The 22,706-nt window shown below is 42.2% G+C and overlaps 3 protein-coding genes across 5 annotated transcripts; 1 reads left to right on the forward strand and 2 right to left on the reverse strand.

The window, feature by feature from the left end:
- Window positions 1-890: 890 nt before the first annotated feature.
- LOC119119726 (protein Wiz-like) lies at window positions 891-6,249 on the reverse strand. 2 transcript variants are annotated; one of them, XM_037246302.1, is made up of 10 exons: window positions 5,986-6,249; window positions 5,380-5,453; window positions 5,124-5,149; window positions 4,611-4,875; window positions 3,481-4,296; window positions 3,051-3,389; window positions 2,727-2,941; window positions 2,293-2,467; window positions 2,062-2,221; window positions 891-1,782 (listed from the first exon to the last, which is right to left on the reverse strand). In XM_037246302.1, exons 4-10 carry the CDS (start codon window positions 4,795-4,797, stop codon window positions 1,635-1,637), a joined length of 2,040 nt encoding a protein of 679 aa, XP_037102197.1. In that variant the 5' UTR covers window positions 4,798-4,875; window positions 5,124-5,149; window positions 5,380-5,453; window positions 5,986-6,249; the 3' UTR covers window positions 891-1,634. The 2 variants fall into 2 exon arrangements, with proteins under 2 accessions (XP_037102197.1, XP_037102187.1); XM_037246292.1 differs by lacking the exon at window positions 5,124-5,149 and having other exon boundaries at window positions 5,986-6,248.
- Window positions 6,250-6,309: 60 nt separating this feature from the next.
- Window positions 6,310-9,452, forward strand: prdx2 (peroxiredoxin 2). The gene is made up of 6 exons (XM_037246490.1): window positions 6,310-6,415; window positions 7,189-7,307; window positions 7,374-7,527; window positions 8,222-8,344; window positions 8,596-8,726; window positions 9,097-9,452. Exons 2-6 carry the CDS (start codon window positions 7,205-7,207, stop codon window positions 9,177-9,179), a joined length of 594 nt encoding a protein of 197 aa, XP_037102385.1. The 5' UTR covers window positions 6,310-6,415; window positions 7,189-7,204; the 3' UTR covers window positions 9,180-9,452.
- Window positions 9,453-10,254: 802 nt separating this feature from the next.
- On the reverse strand, window positions 10,255-12,127 carry LOC119119806 (transcription factor jun-B-like). 2 transcript variants are annotated; one of them, XM_037246446.1, is made up of 2 exons: window positions 11,704-12,121; window positions 10,255-11,471 (listed from the first exon to the last, which is right to left on the reverse strand). In XM_037246446.1, the coding sequence occupies exon 2, from the start codon at window positions 11,431-11,433 to the stop codon at window positions 10,510-10,512; it is 924 nt and encodes a 307-aa protein (XP_037102341.1). In that variant the 5' UTR covers window positions 11,434-11,471; window positions 11,704-12,121; the 3' UTR covers window positions 10,255-10,509. The 2 variants fall into 2 exon arrangements, with proteins under 2 accessions (XP_037102341.1, XP_037102331.1); XM_037246436.1 differs by having other exon boundaries at window positions 10,255-12,127.
- Between the last annotated feature and the right edge of the window lie 10,579 nt (window positions 12,128-22,706).

Genomic DNA, 22,706 nt, shown 5'->3' on the forward strand with positions numbered 1-22,706 from the left:
AGTATCACGGTTCTGTGGAGGCGTCATGTTGTTTATGTGACACTTTCAAAGTCCCTGTATGATGACAAAAATGTATACGTTCACTGTTAGGCTCAACACATGTGTTAGATGATAGAAAAACAACAACACTGGATTGACCAATTCAGTTTTTTGACCTTTTGTGACATGTTGAGAGCTGCTACAATCAGCCACTTGCTGATTCGCCAATCACTCATGCTGCAGGGTTGATGAGCCATCAACCCCCCCTAACAGCACTTCCACCTTCTTTTTGGAATTCCCTTGGGATTAGTCAGTCGATCATTCATTGAATGGACGGAAACTATGTGTCACAGTTTATGATCTTGAAATTAGTAAACAGGCCATTAAACTAGTGAACATGTCTAAATATGACTCGGCAGCAGTACGTCTTTCGCCGGCTATTGCAAATATTGAATTTCTAATGATGAGCGCACAAGACTATGGATAAAACTGTAACAACATTGAAAGCCTCTTTCGAAAAAAAAGAAAATAGAACAATTGCGACAGTAGCTACTTGTTATTCTGACATCACATTTTGCGTTTTGATTGAGCCAGCAGGCATCAATGTATGCTAACATATTCATGGAGGCATTTTTGTTACATGATACTAAAAATAATGTCAAAGGGGAATGAAAAAAATGGGTTGAGGGCTACATGATACTGAAGGTAATGGCAAAAGGCAATGGAAAGGAAAAAAAGGGTTGAGGAGTTTAGAGTATGTTTTGTCTTTATTTTTTGCATTTTATCATGTATTTGTTGCTGCTTGTATGTGTTCAGCAAGATATGAATATGTGCATTTTACAGTGAAAGTTGGTTGCTCTGGTGTGAAAGTAATTATTTACCTTGACAATGACTGCAATAATTGACCATTCTTTGCAAAAAACACATTATTTTATTCTTTTTATAGATTCAATCACTGATGTTCATTTATTCTTTAAATATACAGTCAATATAAATCAATTGTGGCAGAGTATCAAAGGACCTAAGACAACTTCATCCATGTCAAAACGGCAAGAAAGCCACAGGTATTAAAATGTTCCTCTCGATGCGGAAAGGGCGGAGAATGACCAGGGGTGATCATACCCCCCAGCCACCACGTAGCTCCGCCCCTGATTTACAGTATGTACATATATTACAGAGCAGTTTTGTGTGAATGGGCACAATTCACACAATGTTGTTCTCTGTGCATGAAATGACCAAACAATCATTAAATTGTGACATGTAAACATGATAGAATTGAATTGACATAAAAATAGGTTGAGTAAAAAGAGAAAATCAGGTTTCTAACAGACTCTCAAAAATCATCAATAACCCATTTGTATGTGTTCTGCCATACAGTATTTCTGTAAAACACTTAAAACATAACTTTGGTCACAGTGACAATGGTGTATAAAATAAAGTAGGGGTTGTTTAGGCAAGAATTTTAATGTGCAGTTTGTAGGCATGTGAATGCTAAAATCCGGTTTGGTCCTTAAGTTGCAAACTGCACAATTCATGACCCCCACCCCCAACTGCAATAAAACAGATCATAAGCTTCATGCCAGAGAATGATAGTGGCATAAGCTCAAAGAAGTTAAATTGAGCACAGCATAAAACAATTAGTCCATTTGTTCAAACTACACAGCCACAGATTGGATGAGACCAGGGGGAGCAGCAGGGGGAGACTCTTGACCTTTGTAGCCCAGCGACAGAATGTGTTTTTGCAGATGTGTGATCCACTGCTCTTGAACAGAGTGAGGTCCATGAAACACTTTTTCACAGAACCTGTAAAGCAGCCAAAATAGACAAGCAAGATCGGAACAGTTAAGAGAATGGAAATGTAACGGTACTGTAGTCTTGTAGGTTTTTGTTGTTGTCCACATCCAAGCTTGCAATGAGTGTGCCGCCATCTACAGGCAGCTTGACAAAACTACAACAATAAAACGCCATCTGAGCAAAATCACAAACTTCTACATGGACAGTTTCTTACCAAGTTAATCTGACAAATAATGTTCGGAATAGTTATACGTGTGGTTAAATAACCACACATGTTTGTGTTCTGACCTGCACTTGAGAGAGTAAACTTTTCCGACCAGTTTTACCAAAGGAGTTAACGGCGGTTTGGGCAGCAGAGCCGGGATGCTTCCGGTCCGCGATGGTTGCTGCGAGTTGGTGTCTTGGTTTTCTTCTCCCGCTGGTGGAATACGTTTTGGAAGCGCAAGTGCTAGGAAACACAGAAGTGGTGTTACAATCTAAAGCGGACTTACACCGTCGCTCTTTCTGTCGTTTGTTCACCTCTTGGAGCGCGCACACCACCTCCGCCATACGCTGCTACAGCATGCGCGTGGACTTGTTTGGATGTACCGAGAGACACACCGTGGTCATCTTTACCTACTTTATGACCTGAGAAATTCGGGTTGCTGCCAGGCAGTGATTCAGAATCTGACAAAGTGGATAGCGAAACAGTTTTCTAGGACAGAAAGAAAACAAAGGCAAATTTTAATTTCTGGCTCAAGATTCTCCATCTCCTGCACGTTTCTCGCAAAATGGACTTGTTCTTTTTAGTTAGGTAGAACATTTGTACCAAACTTGCCATTTTTGTTCACCACACAATCACTTCTTAAATAAATTAAACAATAGCCTTAAAGCCTTGTCATCCATCCTAATACACTTGTCTATTCTATACAGCCCATTTCTAGATGTAAATGAATAAAAAGCAAACAGTGCACCTTCTTGATGTTAACGTCTCCCTCACGATAGCGACGGGTGACAGCAGCCACCTTAACCGGGTCCTTCCGCATCAACTCTCGGAGGCGTTCAATCGGCGAGGTCGCCCCTTCCGATCTCCATTCCAGCACGCCCAGTTGGCGAAGGTGAGCCCGTGTGTGACTGGCTAGCGCCTTGCGGTTTTCAAAGCTAAAGCCACAAAGCTCACACGATTTGCCTACAAAGCAACAGATGCAAACAAGATGACGACGTAACACTCAGTGGTGGACCTCAGACACACACACTTCACGTTGCTGCTTCACTAAAAAGTGTCACTGGCTTCCTACCTAAGGTCATAGCTCCACTCTTGCAAGATGGAGATTTGTCTTTCATGGAGTAATCCAAAGGTGAGGAGGACAGGTTGGAGATCGTCTGGTGGCTCTCCGATGACCTTTTAGGACCTTGAGGACTCCACTGGATTTTCCCGGATGACGACACCTCGCCGGACAAAAACTTGTTGCCACCTCGCATCATGACATCATTGAGGAGATCGATCGGTGACGTCTTGATTGACCAGGTGAGGCCAAGCTGGCGCAGATGGGCGCGGGCGTGGCACGACAGCGCTTTGCGAGTCTCGAAAAGCTGACCGCAGTAGTCACAGGGGACTGTCGGAGGCGGGTGTTCATCTGTGGGCCATGCGAAGAAGGGAAGAAATTACGCAGGGAAATTAGTATGTCACAAAAATGAATGAGCAAAAACAACTGTTGAGAGTGTTACCTGCACTGAGAGCTTTGGAAGGAGTTACAGAAGCAGATAAGTTCAGTGGTGGAGTACTTCCGCTGCTTGAGCTGGCTCCACCCATGAGAGACACATCAATCTCCAAAGGCTCAGGCTTGGGTTTTCTCAGGAGAGGGTCCACCGCCAGACGAAAGCCTTTCTTTGCCTTTGGGGCACGATTCACTGGGTTCTGTGGATACTTGGCAAGGCCCGGCGGGGTGGAGGGAAAAGAAGATCTGGATTGCCCCATGACAGGGGACAGAGGCTGGGAGGCCACAGGAGAGCCTGGCGCTGAAGAGGGCGCGGCCAAAGTCCTGCTGCTCATTTTTGGGGCATGTGTAGCTTCTAACACGCCACTGCTCACCAGATCGTGAACAGTATCGATAGCGGACTCATCTTTCCCCAGAAGGTCCAGAACTCCAATCTGTCGTAGATGAGACCGCGAGTGGCTAGCCAAGCCTTTCCGATTTTTACAGACCTCCCCGCAAAGAATACAGGTGAACTCCTCAGGTGGCTTTGCTCGCTTACAAGGAGGTGACATAGGCGGAGGGGAGAGCCCTGGTGGACGTTTAGTGGGACTCCCAGGTGGATTGTTTGTAGAAATAGGCTGCTCCTGTTGCTTCTTGCTGGCGGACTTGAGATCTTCATCCTTCATGATCTGATAAAGAAAGTCAATGGGGCTGCCCTTGATGTCAGTGATTCCCATTTGGTGCAAATGGGAGCGAGCGTGACTGGACAGAGCTTTACGTGTCTCATACCAGCAGCTACAAAGCTGGCAAACGTGAACCTCGTCGCCGTTATTGTGGTTGTTTGAAGCTGCAAAATTGGGAGGTGGAGGAGCTGATTAGGAAATTGTATCATCGGAATGGATGGATAGATAGACATACAGACAAGGGGAAAAACGTGCACACTTGCTTTAGCGTTTCCTGACATCCCCAATGAATATAGAAAAGAAAGTTACAGAAATAAGTGATTACATTTTTCTGGACTGCCCCGCATACATTTAGTCAATTGACAATCCCTATGTCTGACCACAGGGATTTTTCATCCTCCTCAGAAAATGTATCATTTGAACTTCATCAGATTTGCATGGGTTAAAAATGAAAAGACTCAGATGGAGATATGCCTACCTAATGTGACCGGAGCATCCGTTTCAAGAGGCGCCCATAGTGGCTTTGCTGGTGTAGGGTGCTCCAAAGAGGATACAGTTCTGCCTTCCTCCCGTTGTCTTAAAGCTGAAGCAAATGTAGCAGGAAGCAAATCTGCTGATGTTCGGGCTGGAGAACATTGTTGATCCATCTCTTTTGGGGTTGTCATGACTCTTGAATGTTGGAATCAGCTTTAACTCAGGAGGTCTTGCAGTATCTCTTTTCTCATAGGCATAGGAGCAGCGGACTGGCAAACCAAGCAGAGGATGCACGAAGATATCAGATTACAATATCACAGTATGGTCAGTGACATTGATCGAACGGGCATTGCTGAAAAGACGCATGGATGGCATAATCATCTCTAAATTTGTATCTATTCTCTACCCTACTTGTTGTGGAGAACATTGACCGACCCAGGCAGGTAGTGAGTAATTGTCACTTCCCTGAATCCGACTGTAATGGCAAGGTACACCCTGGACTGGTCGCCACACTCACATGAACATTGATGGGAAACTTGGGATCTGCAATTAAACCACACCTTTTGGAATGTGGAAGCTTCAGTACTCTTGAGAAAACCCATGTCCGCATGGGAACATGAAACGTGCTTCCTTTAAGAGTACAAATTGGTATAATGTTGGTGTCATTAAGAATATTGTATTTTTATTGTATATTTTTAAGTATTTTCTGTTGACAAGATATTGCAGCAGAATCGATACACTCTTACAAAGTAAATAAAAATAGAATATCTTACCTCAGAAACCAGTGGCTTGTGACTATCATTGTTCTGAGTCACGGGACAGTTGATATCGTTTGAATAATAGGTGCCTATAATAAAACAGTGACAAAGTTTATTTAAAAATCAATTATTCATCAATATTCATAATCATTAATTATGTTGTGTGCGAGATAGAGATAAAGATGGATAGATCACAATGGACGAGTGTACGCATAAACTCCAATATTTATTAACATTAACAAACATTTATTACAATACTTCATATTCCCTTTAAAAACGAAACATGACACCCCTCGGTTACGTTTTGTTAGTCATTTAATGATTTTGGCTTGCAGGTAATTAATATTATGAGAAGCTCGGACGAATTAGCAAATACTTGTTGTAACAAAGAAAATGATGAACAAGCGCCACGCGCCGACCCCCAACCCATCACTACAAACAAAACAACAACAATAGCACTCCGATCCACCTTTTGTTTTGCTATGCATGCATGCATGCTAACGCCACAAGAAATTAAATCATAAAAACGAGTTGGAAGAAAAGAAAAAGCAGTAACGTAAGCAGCGCGCAGGTATGGGCACAAAGCAATAGATCACTAGTTGGAAAAAAAAGTTCATTTACCTTTGAACCATAAACGACTAACCCCGGTGTCAACATAAAAAGCCTTGATTTTTGCTAACCGGAACTAGCAACCCTGGACTAGGTGTTTCCCTTCAAAGAAAGAGTAGTCAGATGTACTGCTTCTGCCAATAATATTGTTTAATGGTCATTTTATATATTGAAGATATTTGGATTTCTGACCAAAAGATGAATATGAAAAATATCCATCTTTTAGTGGTAGATCTAGACGTGTTGACTCAGGACAGAGTACATTTCATTATCAAGAAATTCGACCACTGGCGGCTGTTATGTATTTTGTAGGAACGTCTCACTCACTTCCGTGGCCCCGCCTACTTATTCTGCGCAGCCTCTGTAGTGTAGATAGATCGCGTGAACCTTCTATTGATAATCGTGCTGTCTTACGTCTCTGACCACTTCATCCCTCACTCAGGTGAGAACTTGACATTTTCCCAACTTGACTTTTGCAAATTGTCATTATGCAGCCAGTGCTTGACTAGAAGTAACTGATGCTTGTTTTGGAACCACGAAAGCTCAAATGTGGTTGATTGACAATCGGTAAGCTAACATGGAGCTAGAAAGCAGTGCCGGCCGGTGGCCGGCGGTGGTACACTCCTTCAGTGAGTTGGGGGCCCGAATGGTTCGTCCTTTGTTCCTACCGTAGTTTACGCAATCTCCTTGTCGCTCCTGCTAACTTTCTGCAGCATAATGGAATGTTTAGTCCATTCAAAGTATTTGTTTAAAAATTGCCCAACTTCACCCATCTCAGTACGGGTAGCAAGTATTTTTTTAAACTCGTCAGTGAGTGAAAATATTTCAATCGAGGAAAGAATTTTCACGTATTGCTAATTTTGCATTTAATATTAGTGACCACTTAACAGTTATGTTTTGTAAAATTAATGATGTTTATGATGGCTGTTCTTTTTTTATTCACATGCAAGTAGGTGCTTCTGTCTTTTCAAGAGGTTTGCATATAACCAGACGCTGTTGCCCCCCCCCCCCCCGTTGGCTTGTCAAGGGTGTACAAGTTTGTTAATAGGCTTTTGTTCCCTGCTGGCTGAACATGACTTGCATGTGACTCCAACTGAGTGTAAAAGCAGTGCTTTGATCCCCAAAAAGGCTGAAAAGCTGTGTTAAAAAAAATCCCGTAACTACCAAAGTGCTTGTGTAATTGCATGTTTGACATCCTCACTGGGTCTTTTGCAGTCATTTGGGTACCACAATGTCGTCTGGAAACGCTAAAATCGGCAAGCCGGCCCCAGCCTTCAAAGCCACGGCTGTTGTGGATGGACAATTCAAGGACATCCAGCTGTCTGACTACAAAGGTAATATAGCATTTTGTGCATTCGATTTTAGTTTTTTCACATTTTCCCCCTCTTTGTGTCCTTCAGGAAAGTATGTGGTGTTCTTCTTCTACCCTCTGGACTTCACATTTGTCTGCCCCACTGAGATTGTGGCATTCAGCGACCGAGCTGAAGAATTCCGCAAAATTGGCTGCGAGGTTCTCGGCTGCTCCGTCGACTCTCACTTCAGTCACTTGGCCTGGTGAGGAATTCTCCATGTTTTGTGGAAATATTTGTGTCTTACCTGGTGTTTTATGTTGCATAATATAGTTTTTTGGAGGATGTGTGGAAAGATGTATTATGTTTGGTTGGTTGTTTACTAACCTTCATGTCTCCATTTTCAAATTGTCATGTTGGTTTTATTTTTATCTGTGCCTACATTAGGGTGTAGAGAAAGTTTTCATTGAATACTTTTCAAGTTACCAGCTCTACCGTCTAAGTGCTGCTAATTCTTGTAGTGTTGCTTTTTGATTCAAATGAGATGAGTTAGCCTTGCTTGAAGAAGCACCGCCCCATCAGATCAGGTTTTTTAGTTATCTACCGTCACTCGGCTTCTCTGCATGCACCAGATAAGGGCCCGGTCAAGCCGCGGGTCTCTTATCAAACTCTTATTTCGATTATGGACGGTTCTGGAAGATGTGATGACGTTTAGAGTTCATAACTCAACTGCACTTTTGAAAGACTTAGTAGTTGGTAATGATAGTGACCGAGTGTGATCTTCTACCCTTTGACGGATGACCCAAAAAAAATAATGAATAATTACTGTCAAGAAGCTGACATTAGAAGATTTACACAATTCTAAGGGAAAACTGGCTCTAAATGATTACCTGATTTTTTTAAAATAGATTAATTAATCATCCATTTTCAATTAATTGGTTATTTTTCCCACTTTGTAGGATCAACACACCAAGAAAGCAGGGAGGTCTGGGTAACATGAAAATCCCCTTGGTGGCAGACCTCACAAAGAACATTTCCAGAGACTATGGTGTGCTGAAGGAGGATGACGGCATTTCATACAGGTGTTAAGACGTCAGACACAAGCAGGCCATGCTACATTGCCACCAATTGAGGGGCTGCAGCCTTTGAAAGAAACTGCTGCATATGCTTAGCCACATAGGATAGATAGCAGCCAATGCTGTACTGCATTTGAACAGTTTTAATTGTGACATCATCATTGGCCTTCAAATACAGCCCCTGAGTTGAGACGGTGTGTAACGCAGAAATGACTTTCTACTTTTAGGAGGGGCTAACCATGTCTTGTTTCTGTCAGAGGTCTGTTCGTGATTGACAACAAAGGCATTTTGAGGCAGATCACCATCAATGACTTGCCAGTGGGTCGCTCTGTGGACGAAACCCTCCGTCTGGTCCAGGCCTTCCAGCATACTGACCAATATGGTGAAGGTAGGTTGAAGAGGTTCTGAGTTGCTGCTATTGACTTTCACTATGTCTTTGCTTAGTGGCGATTAACCGTTGAGATCAAATTTCTTGGCAACAGCTCCGTCTGCCACATTGATTACTATTCTATGTATACAGTTTTTAAAGGATTTGTCTTATGTCTCTTTGTTGCTCACATTACAGTTTGGCCGTCCGTCTTTGTCACATTTTATTGTCGTTGTGTAACCCTAATAGTTCTGAATGTAATTTTTGCAATGCACGACATTATTGAATTTTCAAGTAACACTGCAGAGTTTGTACATTTGTACTTTGGGCATGTATACTGCTGTGTGTCAGTGACTGATATGTGAACAAGCACTTTGTCCTTTTTTTACAGTGTGTCCTGCGGGCTGGCAGCCAGGCGGTGACACCATTGTTCCTGACGTTGAGAAGAGTAAAGCCTTCTTCTCCAAGCAGTGAATGTGAATCTCATCTCACCAGTTCCAGGGCAGGAGCACTTGCCCTCAGATGAAATTTGCTTCTGTGGAACAGTCATTACTAACTTCCGTTTTTGTCCAAAGCCCAACGTATTCCCAGTGAAATACTTTGTACGTCGAGTATAAAACTGGTAGGACGACCTACAAGTCTCAAACACTGAAATGTTGAATTCCTTGTTTTTCAGAAAAACTTTGAGAATTTTCCTGACTGTTTCCTTAATAACGCTGCCGTTGATTAAAACAGTAGGAATATGAAGCCCGTTCCTTTATGGTTCTGTTCTACCACTTTTCGCCTGCAGGGGGTGCCAACCGTTAATTTATTAACTATTTTCAATGTCGAGGCGAGGGCATATTTTACCTGAGAACAATCTCACAGAAAAACGACCAAATAAATGTAAAAAATAAAAGTAAAATACGCACTGAAATGAAGACTTTTCACACACTGATGTAAAGTCTGGGCGTTTTTACCACAAAAATGACTTAATTTCTCCCACTATCATAATCAATGAAGTGTATAAAATGTAATTAACTGCGTGTTGTTTTTTACCAACTCCGATAAGATCAACATTTAATAGAGCCTCGAATAGATTTTCCTCTCACAGTAACCTAGTTATGAAATCTGCGCCACTTCTCGTAAATTCCTCAACCTCAAACTGCTTGTTTGTCTGGAACTTCTGCTTAAACAGCTCTCATGTTTTCGCAGCTTGTTTGGGGAAACTGAAAGCAGAACTGGGGAACTCCCATACAGCTCACTGACACACCTTCATCTTACACTCACACCACCATTTGTGGTGTTGCGGCCTCTCTGACCAGCATTGTAGGGGGGGAGTTCACGGAAACCTATTAATGTTGTGACGTTTGTGAGAAAAGTTCCCCATATAAGGATTGTTAGTACGTCAATAGGAAAACAATCCAATCTGGGGCGTTGAAGGTCATGAAACTGAAATGCTGACGAGGCAGATGATTCTGACAACAGCTCCTCAGTGTTCTTGAGAAATGCCTCAAAGAGTTAACATTTGAACAATGTCGAGAACACAATGAAGAAACCAACACATTTATAAATTGCAACATTTCTTTTACTTAAATATACAAGTACAAAAAAAGGTCAAGTTCAACCTGACAACAGAAATAAGTTACGTGAAAATGAATGTACAAAGTCAAATGTAAACAGGACAAGTCGTGTTCCAAAATGCCCAAAGTGTGTTCGTTTTCACTGATTTCCACATACTTTAGTTTCAGCCACAGCAATTCAGTTCCCCGTGCTGTCAGTGCAGTTCCAGTCCAGTGTTTTCAAAGTGCAAAGTTGGGCTTCCTCAGTAGGATTTGACTTTGGGAGACAACATGAGCTGACAGCCGCTGTTCACATGCGTCATGACTTTCTCTTTGAGTTGGGCCACCTGCTCCCGTAAGAGGGACGCCGTGTTGGACAGCCCCGCGTTGTCTGTTTTCAGAACCTTAACTCTGTCCTCCAAACGGGCGATGCGCTCCAGCTTGCGCCGCCGACACTTGGACGCCGCCAGCCGATTCCTGAGCCGCTTGCGCTCCGCCTTGATTCGCTCCTGGTTCTCCAGGTCGATGGGGGACATGGGCGGCGAGCTGTCACTGCTCTGCATGTCCGGGACGGTCTGGGGCTCCTCCTTGAGGCCGCCGAAGCGCGGTGCATGCAGCCCGGCGCCGGCCAACGAGTGTTGGAAGGAGTGGGGGGCGTGCGCCGCGCCCTGGGGGTGATGCGATTGGGAGTGATGGTGATGGTGGTGGTGGTGGTGATAGGGGTGGTGCGGCAGGTAGCTGATGGTGGCGGACGGGTAGCTGACAGCCGACGACAAGCCGGGGTTCGTGGAGCAACTGCCCAGATTAGTGTACTCGAGCGGCTCTGGCTGCATGGGTGACCCGAACACCGAACCGGGCGCCGAGCAGGCTACACCCCCGGTTCCGATGGACACGTTGGGCGGTGCCATCTGGTTCATCTTGTGCAAGTCGTCCAACGCCTTCACGAAACCTTCGGCAAAGCCCTCCTGCTCCTCTGTGATCCCGCGGTTGTACAGGTACTGGCTCGGCGTGGGCGTGGTGGTGATGAGCCCGTTGCTGTTCTGAATAATAAGTCGCTCTAAATCCGGAGAGGCGAGCTTGAGGGAGCCAGAGTCCGCCGCGGCCGCCGAATACAACTCAGAGTCGGTCCGCAGGTGGTGAGACTTGAAGTTGGAGCTCCGATAAGGATCAGACAAGTTCAAGTTCATGTTCTGCTTTAGTAACTTGTAGTCTGGCAGGGCTGCGCCTGAATGGCCATAAGCAGAGAGAAACGAGTCGTCATAAAAAGGCTGTTCCATTATTGTGGACATATTCGCTTTAAAATCAGACAGGCAAATAGGCTACAAGAGTTCGTGAAGGTGTCCCAACTCAATCTCCAGAAAGTCCCGATGTATTATTATTTTGAAGAGTTCGATTAAAAAAAACAGCAAAACTTCCAAAATAGAGGAACTCTACTATACCAAGTCGTCGTTTTGTACCTTGAGTTGGAATCAAAGCGCAGTCCAGTGACTTATTCAGATGTTTTCATTCCACTCGTGTGTTGGTGAGTCTTAAATTTTGGAAACCTGTCTGATCGCCTCTTTCGTTTTCTCCTTTATGACAAGCTGCCGGCCAGATTCACTCTATTTATGTGATCGGAACTCAAGTGCGCAGCAGCCCGTAGCGTCACCCAATCCAACGCCCTGATTGGTCGCAGTCTCCTCGTGGCCCCGCCCCTAGGATGTCAGACGCGCGTAATGACGCACGTTGCCAGTAACCACCACAGTAAACACGGCGAGGCCCTTTCGCCTGGAGGAAAAGTCCAAAAGGTAAATATGAAAGGCTACAAGAGCGCTTTCACGATCACAGTTGCTTGCCAAAGAGCCTGGCGGTTTCCAAATTAAGTCCAGTAGACAAGCGCACACAGTCAAGTCCACCCGTGGACTGGTCTTTATATCCAATCAATATGCACCAGATGAGTCATAGCTCCAAACTGATATCGCTTAGTCCATATTTGGGTATCCTGGCGCACCGGTTCCTCCCTGACACAAGCGGGAAGCCGATCCCCTTCTGGCGCGCTTCCAGCTGGACGGGACGTGGGAGGCTCCCCTCCTTCAAGCCTCAGGCGCAACACACGAGGTGAAGAAGAGAGGGTGTGTAAAGCGTGGAATGCATGAAGCACTATGGTAACAACTGACACTATCACGCATGAACCTGTTTCCAAATTGTGATTCAATACGGTCATTATTCAAATCAAATTTATTTGAACTGCCAGTATCAAGCAATTTGTATACCTTGTGTTTGTGTGTTTTAGATTTTTTTATTTATTTTTATATATATTATTTATTGATTGATTTAGCTTTGTATTCAAATTCTTCTTCCATAATGTCAGACGAAGAAGGTTGTGTGTTGTATTGTGTCTGGCATTATATTACACTTTACACAGAGTGTTATGAAAGGGCTGAGGTTGCTGAAAACAAATCTCCAAGGTATGTCATAGAAGGTAGCAGGCACATCACCTGAGATGAACACCTGCCTGGTGATGGCCTCTGAATCATATCCAAGTGGGCCACGCTCCGGTGGATGTGCCTATGCACGTTCCTACATTTTGGCTCATCTTCCCAACGCTCTGCCATATGACACAACCGCATTTGTTCATACTAATTTTTAGGGTATGCAGAGTCATGTGGATTACAGCATTTAGTCAAATTTACACCGTTTATATTATGGAAACGTTTCTGAAATGGAAGCTGAGAATTAATACATTGTCATGACCTATAAAAGACAATGAGTAAGATAAGGAGTTGATTACATGACTGGACTTTTGGACCCTCACTTTAATTGCTTCAATTTAGTGCTCGATGGGGCGGCTCGGTGGCGCACTGGCTAGCACGTCCGCCTCGCAGTACGGAGAGTGCGGGTTCGATTCCACCTCCGGCCCTCCCTGTGTGGAGTTTGCATGTTCTCCCCGTGTCCGCGTGGGTTTTCTCCGGGCCCTCCGGTTTCCTCCCACATCCCCAAAAACATGCTTGGTAGGCTGATTGAGCGCTCCAAATTGCCCCTACGTGTGAGTGCATGTGCGGATGGTTGTTCGTCTCTGTGTGCCCTGCGATTGGCTGGCAACCGGTTCAGGGTGTCCCCCGCCTACTGCCCGATGACAGCTGGGATAGGCTCCAGCAAGCCCGCGACCCCCGTGGGGATACAGCGGTACAGAAAATGGATGGATGGATAGTGCTCGATGGGTGATAAGCACAGTAGGAAAGTAAGAACAAGTTTTCAGGAGTTTCCAAAAAGTACATGTGTCAAAATCTCCCCGACACCTATTGACACAAATGAGTTTTGAGTATTGAGTTTATAGGGGGGGGGAAATAGAACTAATGATAATGTGTCGACCGGTGTTTGTGTGTTGTCTTCTCAGGGGCCCTCAACATGCTTGGAGCCCCTATAAAGTCTCACCATTTCTCTTCAGATCGACATCCCGAAATACACCTAAAGGTAACACATTTCTATATATTTTTCAATTTCTTACATCAAACCACCTTTATAATATCAGAGGGCCTCACGTCACTTAAAAAAAGAAGTATTAGAAGAAAGCCAAACATTTACCAATCGTCTTGGTTATGTCATTGTATTTCAACCACTGTTCATGTATCATTAGCTGATTGACTCGGAGAAATAACTTGGGGGTCACTGACCCTTGGCATTTGAAGTTGAACTTTAAGTCCCTTGAAAGCGATTTCAGTGTTTTGCATGAAATTATACTAAAAAGGTTATGTGCTGAAAACATGTGCAAAGACTGAAAACAATTTAGGACTGAACTGTTCAGGCACTTCACCATTTCAGTTGTCCACATTTTTGGCATTAGTCAGCCCAACCAACATGACTGTCACTTGTGCTTTAGTACTGGTGCTTCTCATAAAATAATTGTTCCTTGGCATAATGATGATTTTTTTTACTGTTTTTTAATTAATTGCACATTTTTAAGTTCACTATTGACCCAGAGGCTTTGAACAATTCTTTGCCCTCACACACAGGCTTATTTATGTACAGAGAGCTGGAGCACAACCCGGACACCTCATACATTCAATTTTGTCGCTGCCGTTGAGTGCTGCGGTGATTCATGTTGACACCTACGAGGGCCAAGGAATAAAGGAGGAAAAGCAGAAAACTACAGAGGAGCACATAGATGCATTTCCACAGTATACGTTGCAAACCTAGTTTTTCAAAAAGGACCACATACTGCGAAAGACTAACACAATGTTGGATCATTACAACTAGTATAATTAAAACATTTTAAAAAACATTAGAAAGGAATAATAGTTTAAAAAAAACATGGAACGTACTCCATTTATTGTTTAGAAAATTTGTATTCAACAATAATACATTTGCAGTACTGCCATGTGAAATTCAGTTCAACAATCTTATATCTTATTTTACAGGCTCTTGGTCATATCATAATACCATAATTTAATAAATCTGAGTTGTGTATTAACAATCACACATACGAAACCTGATCTACACATTGTAAAACCAGATTGCCCTCATTTTAAATTTTGAACCACCAGAATCCACATAATGGTTAATCGTCATCTCCCATACAAAAGTACAACAAATTCTTGTTTTATATGCACCCTTATATAACAACTCACCATAAAAATATCAAGTATGCACATAGGAGCCGCAGTAGTAGTGGCAGAAAACCGCAGCGTATAAACTTGGAAGGCTAGTGCAAGCAAGTCAGTGCTTGATATGTTGATTTCAATTCCAAAAGTTTCAGTCAAGAAAGGACAAAACACTTTCTCCTTGTGACTTTAACTCCCGCAAACAACCCCCACTGCTAATGCGGCGACTTAATGAAATGAACCGGAAATAACATTTCTCAGAGTCTTGGGCAAGGTCTTCCATGCTGGAAGCTTGGTGACCTGGAAGCGGCCTGTAGGTGTAGTGAGTCAGGTACGGCTGATCGTCACGGCAACAAGCCGGCTGTCCCCGCGAGGTGAGAACAAGTCAGTCCAACACACGGCCAGTGTATGAAGTCACACTCTTAGTCACTTCTTCAAGTGGGCCTGGGTTGTTTGATTTAACGCTAACAAGACGACATTGTCACTCGTCCCTTCCTCTTAACGTGCTCTCCTCCCCCTCCCAAATCACATCTATCCCCCCCATCTTTGTTATTTGGCCGCCTGTGGGAAATGGAGCGCCCTTGTGCATGTAATCGCTTTAATGAAGGCCCGTTTAATCAGCATATTTGCGGTCTGTAGCTCGCAGATAGTGCCAAGGAGCCTTGCAGCCATGAGAGACCTTTAGCACAAGACGGGGCCGATTGCTGGGGCCAAATGAGTGTGGCGGGAAAAGGCAGTCGGATCCAGCGCTTCCCTCGGGCTGACACATCGCATATGGAGCTGTCCTTCCTAATTTCACTCCATCTTCTCGGATGCTTAAACTCCCTGTCACTGTGCCAGTATGTGGAAAAAAGGCAAATGGTGGGGAAGGGGAGCGTTTTATGCTGCTTATGTACTTGTTTCTTATTAAGTGAGGTGGTTTTTTTAAATGGGGAAAATATGATCCCATGGTTGACTTTGAAGAGAGGCTGCGTGACACCATTCTGTCATAGTCGTTGGGGAGTGTCACCCTGTTTTTTACCAAATATGTTGCAACAATGAAGTTGAGAAATTCGGATACATTCACGTCGACCATACAGTGTTCCCGATTTTATCATTTTAGCATTCATTAGTATGGCAGACATAACATAAAAGGTCATATTGGAAGTTACTGCAGTTTGTTATTCCCAAAATTGAATATGTACAAAATTTACACTGACATAAATCCCACTTAGAATTCCCTAAACTGTATTTTAGCAGCATGTGCAGTCATGACAGACATCCAATTTTCAAAAATAGCCATTACAAAGAGATAAAATACTGATCTGCTTTTAGATTTATATCACCGATAGTTTAAAAATAATTCCCAGTCATTCATTTCTGGTAACTACAAACAAAAGCAATGTACTGATATGACCTCGCTAAGGAAGTGGTTGAGTGTGCATAAACTCTTCTTTAAAGTTGAGGCCCAGACAGGTTATAGACAGGCAAGCATGATAGTAACGTGACAGAGGTGAGTAAGCCAAACACTCCCATTTCTACAGACACTTCACTTACAGGATACGTCATAACATGAATGTTGATATACTGTAAGTGACTTAACGCTTACTCACGAGAAGATGACATCACCCTCTATGCATTATCAATTGGTGTTTTTCAATCATATATTTACATCTCTTGTGGGGTTTTTTTGGTACTACTTTCTATTGTGGTTTTTGTTGTTTGATCATCATTCATGTCAGTGGCCACAATATTTTTGGAACACAAAAAACACGTTTGTATTTTTTAGTGAGTCTTTTTCCTTTCACTTATATGTTCACCTATCAGTTTTTGTTACAATAGCAATAAAACAAAAGACCATTGTGTGTTCTAAAATATATATATTTTTTATTTTCCCCAAATTATTGAAAAATGACTCGGACAATTATACTTTGTGACACACCATATATTTTTTAATTACTAAAAAGAGCTACAAGGAGTAGTTTTGATAGTTCCCACAGATATGCTAAGATTGTGAACTGAGTAACGAAAAATACACAATACTAATGATTAGCAACTGAAAGAATTTACCTACTTGTACGTGTTGTTTCCAAATTAGTTGGGGAATTTTGAAATGGTTGATGGCTTTTAGACTAGCACAAGACAACGCATTTGTCACCAATCCTTCTTTATGAATAGAATAGAATAGATCTTTATTGTCATTGTCACACATGTACAATGCCGACAACGACAAGTAAATCTTTAAAATGACACTTGCTGGGCGATATCTTGCTTTATGGTTCACTTTCCTCCATGTTGTTGCTGTCCTTTTTTCACCACTCACTAAGACTATAAGATGAAACGTCCTTTGTCCATCAGTATTATAGATCACTAAAATAGAAACATGACAGTATATACTGTAAGCTTTCATCTCAGTTTCTGAAGAGCATTTTGTTTCTGGGGGGAATGAGGTGAGGTGAGGTGCGCCTCAGGCCTGCTGCCAGGAAGTTCCTCTTTGCTTGAAAATAAGAGAAGTGAATGTAAGTCCAGGGTGGGGAGGACTTTGGTACACCGCATTTTCATTTCCCCAATAAGCTGAAGTCAGCGTTGGGGCAGATGTGGCATTAAGAGGTCAACAGCAGGCTCCAAAAAAGAGCTCAGAAAGCAGCAAAAGATCGAATATGTACATTGGATTCACTTCTCTTAAGACTTCTGACCTGTAGTCTTAAAAAAATGGAGACTGTTTTAATATCAGATCATTCTTTCTGTCTACTAATAATATGCTGACATTCAAATTATGTGTTTGATGTAGTGTTGTCCTCTAATTGTAAAATTAAGTTTAACTAAACGTTTTAGCAAAAATGCGCTCCAAATGTCAAACATGTAAGTTTGAACTGTGATGTGGGATGTCACACATAGGTCATAATATTGCGCAACACTTCACCTCCTCCCACAAGCATGTTTTGATGTTTCTGCTGCTAGGTAAAAAAAACAAATGCCACTGGCAGTGGTAGCAGAGGAGGAGCAAATGATGAGCAGCATTTTTTAAATAATTTGTTTGGCTTTGCTTATGTGCCAATCCATCAAAGATATGTCTTCACATGAAAGCGGTCCATGACACAATAAAGATTTAGGAGTCCGAGACAATCCTGTACAGTTTGTAATTTTTTGTGATGTCAGCTGCGCAATGTTCAAACTTGTCTATTTATTTGTGTTTTAATATTCAATCTGTTATAGGAACATTATCAAACAAACAAGTTGACCGCTATCCTGGATAACTTAAATGGTTATAAAATATAACCATTAAAGTTTGGATTTGGAGAAAAAGGACAACCGTTAAATTGTTTTTAAATCCATAAAACATGTCAAATCCACAATAATTCTATGTACAGTACAAGAGTTGAATATGGACAGTGGGTGAACAAAATTTGCTATTGCTGTGATTCACATCCACATTCATGTGATGGCTCAGTAATGTGCGATGAGAGATCATCTTAATCATCCAATTTTACTTAATGGGTCTAAAAATGATTATGTAAGATCTCCATGTCTGATTTCGTGATTATCACTCTAAATATGTGCCTTGGCTCAAGAAAGGTTGGCATAAAGTTTTATCTCAAATCAAAATACTTATATAATTTTCAAGAATGCAAAATATTTTTCAATGCACAGGCGCATTTCATTACCACCCATGAAGGTTTCCTTGAAAAAGATCTTTACACAGGCTAACCTTGTGTGAAGGTCTAAACCTCATGCTTGACATATCTGCGTTTTCTTTCCACAACTAAACTGAACTCTCCTGCAAGAGCAATTTAACTGATACTGGTTTATCTCAAGATTCTAGTGCAGTTCAATAAAACAATATTCTAAAATTCTTTTAGAAAGATAAAATGTTCCATTTTAATTATGATGGAAATATTCCTTGGCAATTAATATGAAGAAACAACAAAATATATGAATTCATGACTTCACATGCTGTAATTCAGATTCATGCCGTAATCTCAACTGGGATTTTTACACCATACAATATTTTCGATCACATTTTATGGAACAAATAAATAATAGACACCATACATGTACAAATGTAATAATCACCCCCCAAAATATCTATTTCTGAAGCATGTAGCATAAGTTACAGTTTGTCCACGGATTTCATGAACCCCCCCGAAAAGTGTACAAGTTTAACTCACCACACAATTCCTCCACTGGCTTCTTTGCCTTAATTTTGAAATGTTTTATTGATGCTTAACAGAAAATGGCCACCCTCTGCAACCCAAACTGTCAAAAACCATTCATTATAATATGTTCATTATTGTGAGTGGAGGGTCATAATGTTGCCCCAAGTATATTGACTTGCAGCTCTCCACTGCAAACTGCAACCACAATAATAAACATGACGTTTGTGCAAGTCATCAAAAGTAAGCTCAATTGTGCTTGTCTTGAGTTCCACTGTACTAAAAGTACGTTTAAATTGAGATCTCAACCACCCGAGGATTCTAATGAGAAAACACTTCACACAAGAGTCGGTGGATGATTTGACCTTTTTTTTAGTCTTTGGTTGTGTAACGAGAAGTTGTGATGTTTGAGTCGACACAATTTCCCAGCAGTGCGCTTGTCAGTACAGTACATGGCCGTGGTCATGAGGAAGATGCTTTCACAAGTTGCCTTATCTCAAACACGTTCCCTGCTGCGTATTCACGCCGGTAAATGTGAGGCCTTTCCATCTATATCAGTACAAACTATCAACTTGTGTGCATCCCCTCTTTGTGCGTCCTTGCCTGCAAATGAGGACACCTGCGTTAAGGAGACATATTTACGAAAGAGCCGCAAATCAGATAGGGGAAGGACGTTGCGGTCGGTTGATGGCGAGATCAAATGTTGTGAGTGGGGTTGAAACTGTGTGGGCGCACTCTGATGTTTGTCTCTGTCGGCGCCACCGGCCGCCATTACTGCTTGGAAGGAAGGGAATGCGGACACTAAACAATAAAAGGAGTAAGATCATTTGACATAAAAGCTTATTATTGAGTGAATGATGTCATTGTTTTTGTTTTCATCCTTTTTCAAGTTTGGCTTTCCTCAGTATTAAATTGCCTCCAGTATGACAGTCATAACGTCAACTTACACACCTACATAATTAGTCAAACTATCCCCTAAACTTTCACCAACAGTCAGGCTTATTTCTTTAGATCTCATTGTTGTCTTTCACTTCAGTGTTGAGTTGACGCCACTCTACTTCTATTACCAGAAATGTCTCTCTGAGGAATTACAGTAACTTTTTAGACTGGATACGGTATAGAATTACACCAACTCCAAACAAGCTGAATCAATTCTATTTCAAATGTAAATGTAAGACTAAATTCTTTACAAGAAGGCAAATCAATGCACCTTTTCTATATTTTCAGAGCTTAGTGGAATATAGCTTTTGAAACTGTTTCCCACACATATTTGTGTGTCTTTTCGAAGGAGACGTCAATAAATTGTGCAGAAAAGGCTTGTCAGTGACATGACCTGCTCTAACCCTAAGCCATGCACGCCTTGTGAGATTCTTGAGTTGAATTCTTTCATGAAAAACATTTGATGTCATTAGGCGTGTTTGATATGAATAGAGTGAGGGCGAGGTTGTCATTAAGAGCCACATTAGTCTTAATGTCTCCAAACGTCCTGTTCAGACACGAACGGGACATTTTCAATTGCCGAGAACTGCGATTAACAATCGTTTTGAAAAAGTACGATCATTTCAACAGCTTGATGGCAGCAAGAGAAGTACAGCATGTAGAGTTCCAAATTCATGCCAGTTCCTTGTCAATCGTTTTGTGTGTGCACCATGTAGAGTAAACCAATGAAGCAAATGATAACTGCTGTAGTTCTCGTTAGCTACCTTGTAAGTTACAATAGTTGGATCAACTTGTGATTCATCCACGTGCATCGGATAGTCACCGGATGCATCACCCTCGACAAATTAAGGCCTTTCCTCATTATAAAATGTGCTTTCATAACAATGCTGCTTTCGTCTTATGATGCTCCTTGATGAATGTTGTTATTCAGTTAGAAAGCCTGTTTGGTTTCCTTTTAAACAAAGCCCCATTTATAGGGAACATGCATTTGTGGGATTAACCTTACTGGTTAGGATTTAGGTTGCTCATACGCCTGTGCCAAGTCATTTATTGATTTCTTGAGAAGCTGGATGAATAAAGTTTTCAAGGCTGTGAAAATGATACATGGGGCACATTGATCGGCGTATACGCTTCGGGCGGCCTCCTTGCGTGCTGTTATTTGTCAGGTAGCGGTCGAGACAGGCGTGACTGGGAGAGGCCCTGCCACACTTTCATCAGCACGCAACGCATTGTAGTGTGACCACTAATATATGGAGACGGAGAGCAAAAGCTTTTGAGTCAGTTAACCACAGTCGACTCAATTCTGTCTGGCAGTGAAACGGTTAAACTTTTTCTTTTCCTCCTCCTGGCTGGTTGGTGGAGTCCTGTGGCCAAAAATGAGGTGGAAGTTGTTAATGCTGAACTAGATACTTAACGTCAGCACGACTTCTTTTGATCCTTTACACTCACCTTATCTAGTATCTCTTAAACCTTCATTTTCCTCTGTTTACACTTCTGTATTTTGTCTTTCTTTCAACACCTTGTTGGTGTGTACATTAAAAAAACATTTTCATGTAAATGCCGAAGATGGTAGTCTATGGAAATGGCACTATGTGTTCATAAAATATATATTCATTCAGAGATTAGTTTCTAAATATATTATGCAGCGTAATTGTGACATGCAATTAGCTTGCTAGCGACGTATGCCTGCACAGAAACAATTCTTCAAATAGTGCTATGGTGAGGCTGCTCTAGAGCGCCTTGTAGTCAGTCAGCCATGAGTGCACACGCGTCTCGTTGAGAAAAGCGGAAGTTCCAGGAGGGGAAAATGGTAGTGGTGGGGGGGAACAAGTCTGACTTGACAGGGAGCACATGGATGGAGGCTTTGGACTGGCGTGGCCACTTTACACTGTCTCGTTGTCATTGAGTGGAAAACCACTGGGAGCTATAAGCAAATACATTTCCGCCGCTCAAATATGTAGTTATGTTTAAGCATAAGACAGATGGTAGATGAAGTAGCATCTATTTTTTAGTAAAGGTATCTCATTAAGCGGGGCGTGGTTTCAGCACATTGAGCAAACACGCCCGCAACATCTGAGAGGGCTTTATTTTTCACCACTTTGCAATTATTTTAATCATTCAGTCTTTTCACAGGCACGTTAGCAACACGTCACTGCTAAAACCACAAAACAGGCCTCAGTGTCTAGCATTTGTTCTGCTTAAGAAAATGATTTTTTTGAGCTCCTTTCCATCCCAGCATGACGACCTGAAATGGAATAAGACGTTCGGCACATGCTGTGCAGAAGTAATTCACCTGCTTGGATCACAAATGGTTTAAAAACAACAAATTCAATCAGCCATAAAAGGCCAAACCTGCTCTGCCATTGTCAAGCAGCCCCCATTCCTCATAACCTGTTCTCACTTCATTCAGCACATGTAAGAGTGAAGCATCACATGTGCATAATGATGATTACTACGATTCTAGTGCTTAAAAATAAGCGCTCATTCATGAGATAGCCGACTGAAACACGTCGAGTCACTAACCTCACATCCTGTACTACAGATTGCAGGAAACGTGCAGTTTCCTGCCACCAATAGTTTGTGTGAACCATGAACGTATTGGGTGTGTGTGTGTGTGTGTGTCTGAGGATACTTGATTCTCCATCTTTGTGAGCAATAGGGCCGCTTTTTAAAAGTGAGATTATGTGGAATTGCAAGAACAAAAATAATGAGAAATTGGGTGAAATATATATTCTCAGATAGCAAACCAAAAACACGATTAAAACTTCAATGACCAAATAAAGTCATTATGAGTAGAAGAGCCCCACT

The sequence above is a fragment of the Syngnathus acus genome, chromosome 1, assembly GCF_901709675.1.
Source record: "Syngnathus acus chromosome 1, fSynAcu1.2, whole genome shotgun sequence".
Lineage (NCBI taxonomy): Eukaryota > Metazoa > Chordata > Actinopteri > Syngnathiformes > Syngnathidae > Syngnathus > Syngnathus acus.

Excerpts from the sequence above, each read along its gene's own strand:
- LOC119119806 (XM_037246436.1), bottom strand. The coding sequence starts at position 11,535 with ATGTCCACAATAATGGAACAGCCTTTTTATGACGACTCGTTTCTCTCT.
- LOC119119726 (XM_037246302.1), bottom strand. The coding sequence starts at position 4,797 with ATGACAACCCCAAAAGAGATGGATCAACAATGTTCTCCAGCCCGAACA. Across the intron at positions 3,390-3,480 it reads TTCCAAAGCTCTCAGTGCAG|ATGAACACCCGCCTCCGACA; the intron begins GTAACACTCTCA and ends CATGGCCCACAG. Across the intron at positions 1,783-2,061 it reads GTTTACTCTCTCAAGTGCAG|GTTCTGTGAAAAAGTGTTTC; the intron begins GTCAGAACACAA and ends GCTGCTTTACAG.
- prdx2 (XM_037246490.1), top strand. The coding sequence starts at position 7,205 with ATGTCGTCTGGAAACGCTAAAATCGGCAAGCCGGCCCCAGCCTTCAAA. Across the intron at positions 7,308-7,373 it reads CCAGCTGTCTGACTACAAAG|GAAAGTATGTGGTGTTCTTC; the intron begins GTAATATAGCAT and ends TGTGTCCTTCAG. Across the intron at positions 7,528-8,221 it reads CACTTCAGTCACTTGGCCTG|GATCAACACACCAAGAAAGC; the intron begins GTGAGGAATTCT and ends CCCACTTTGTAG.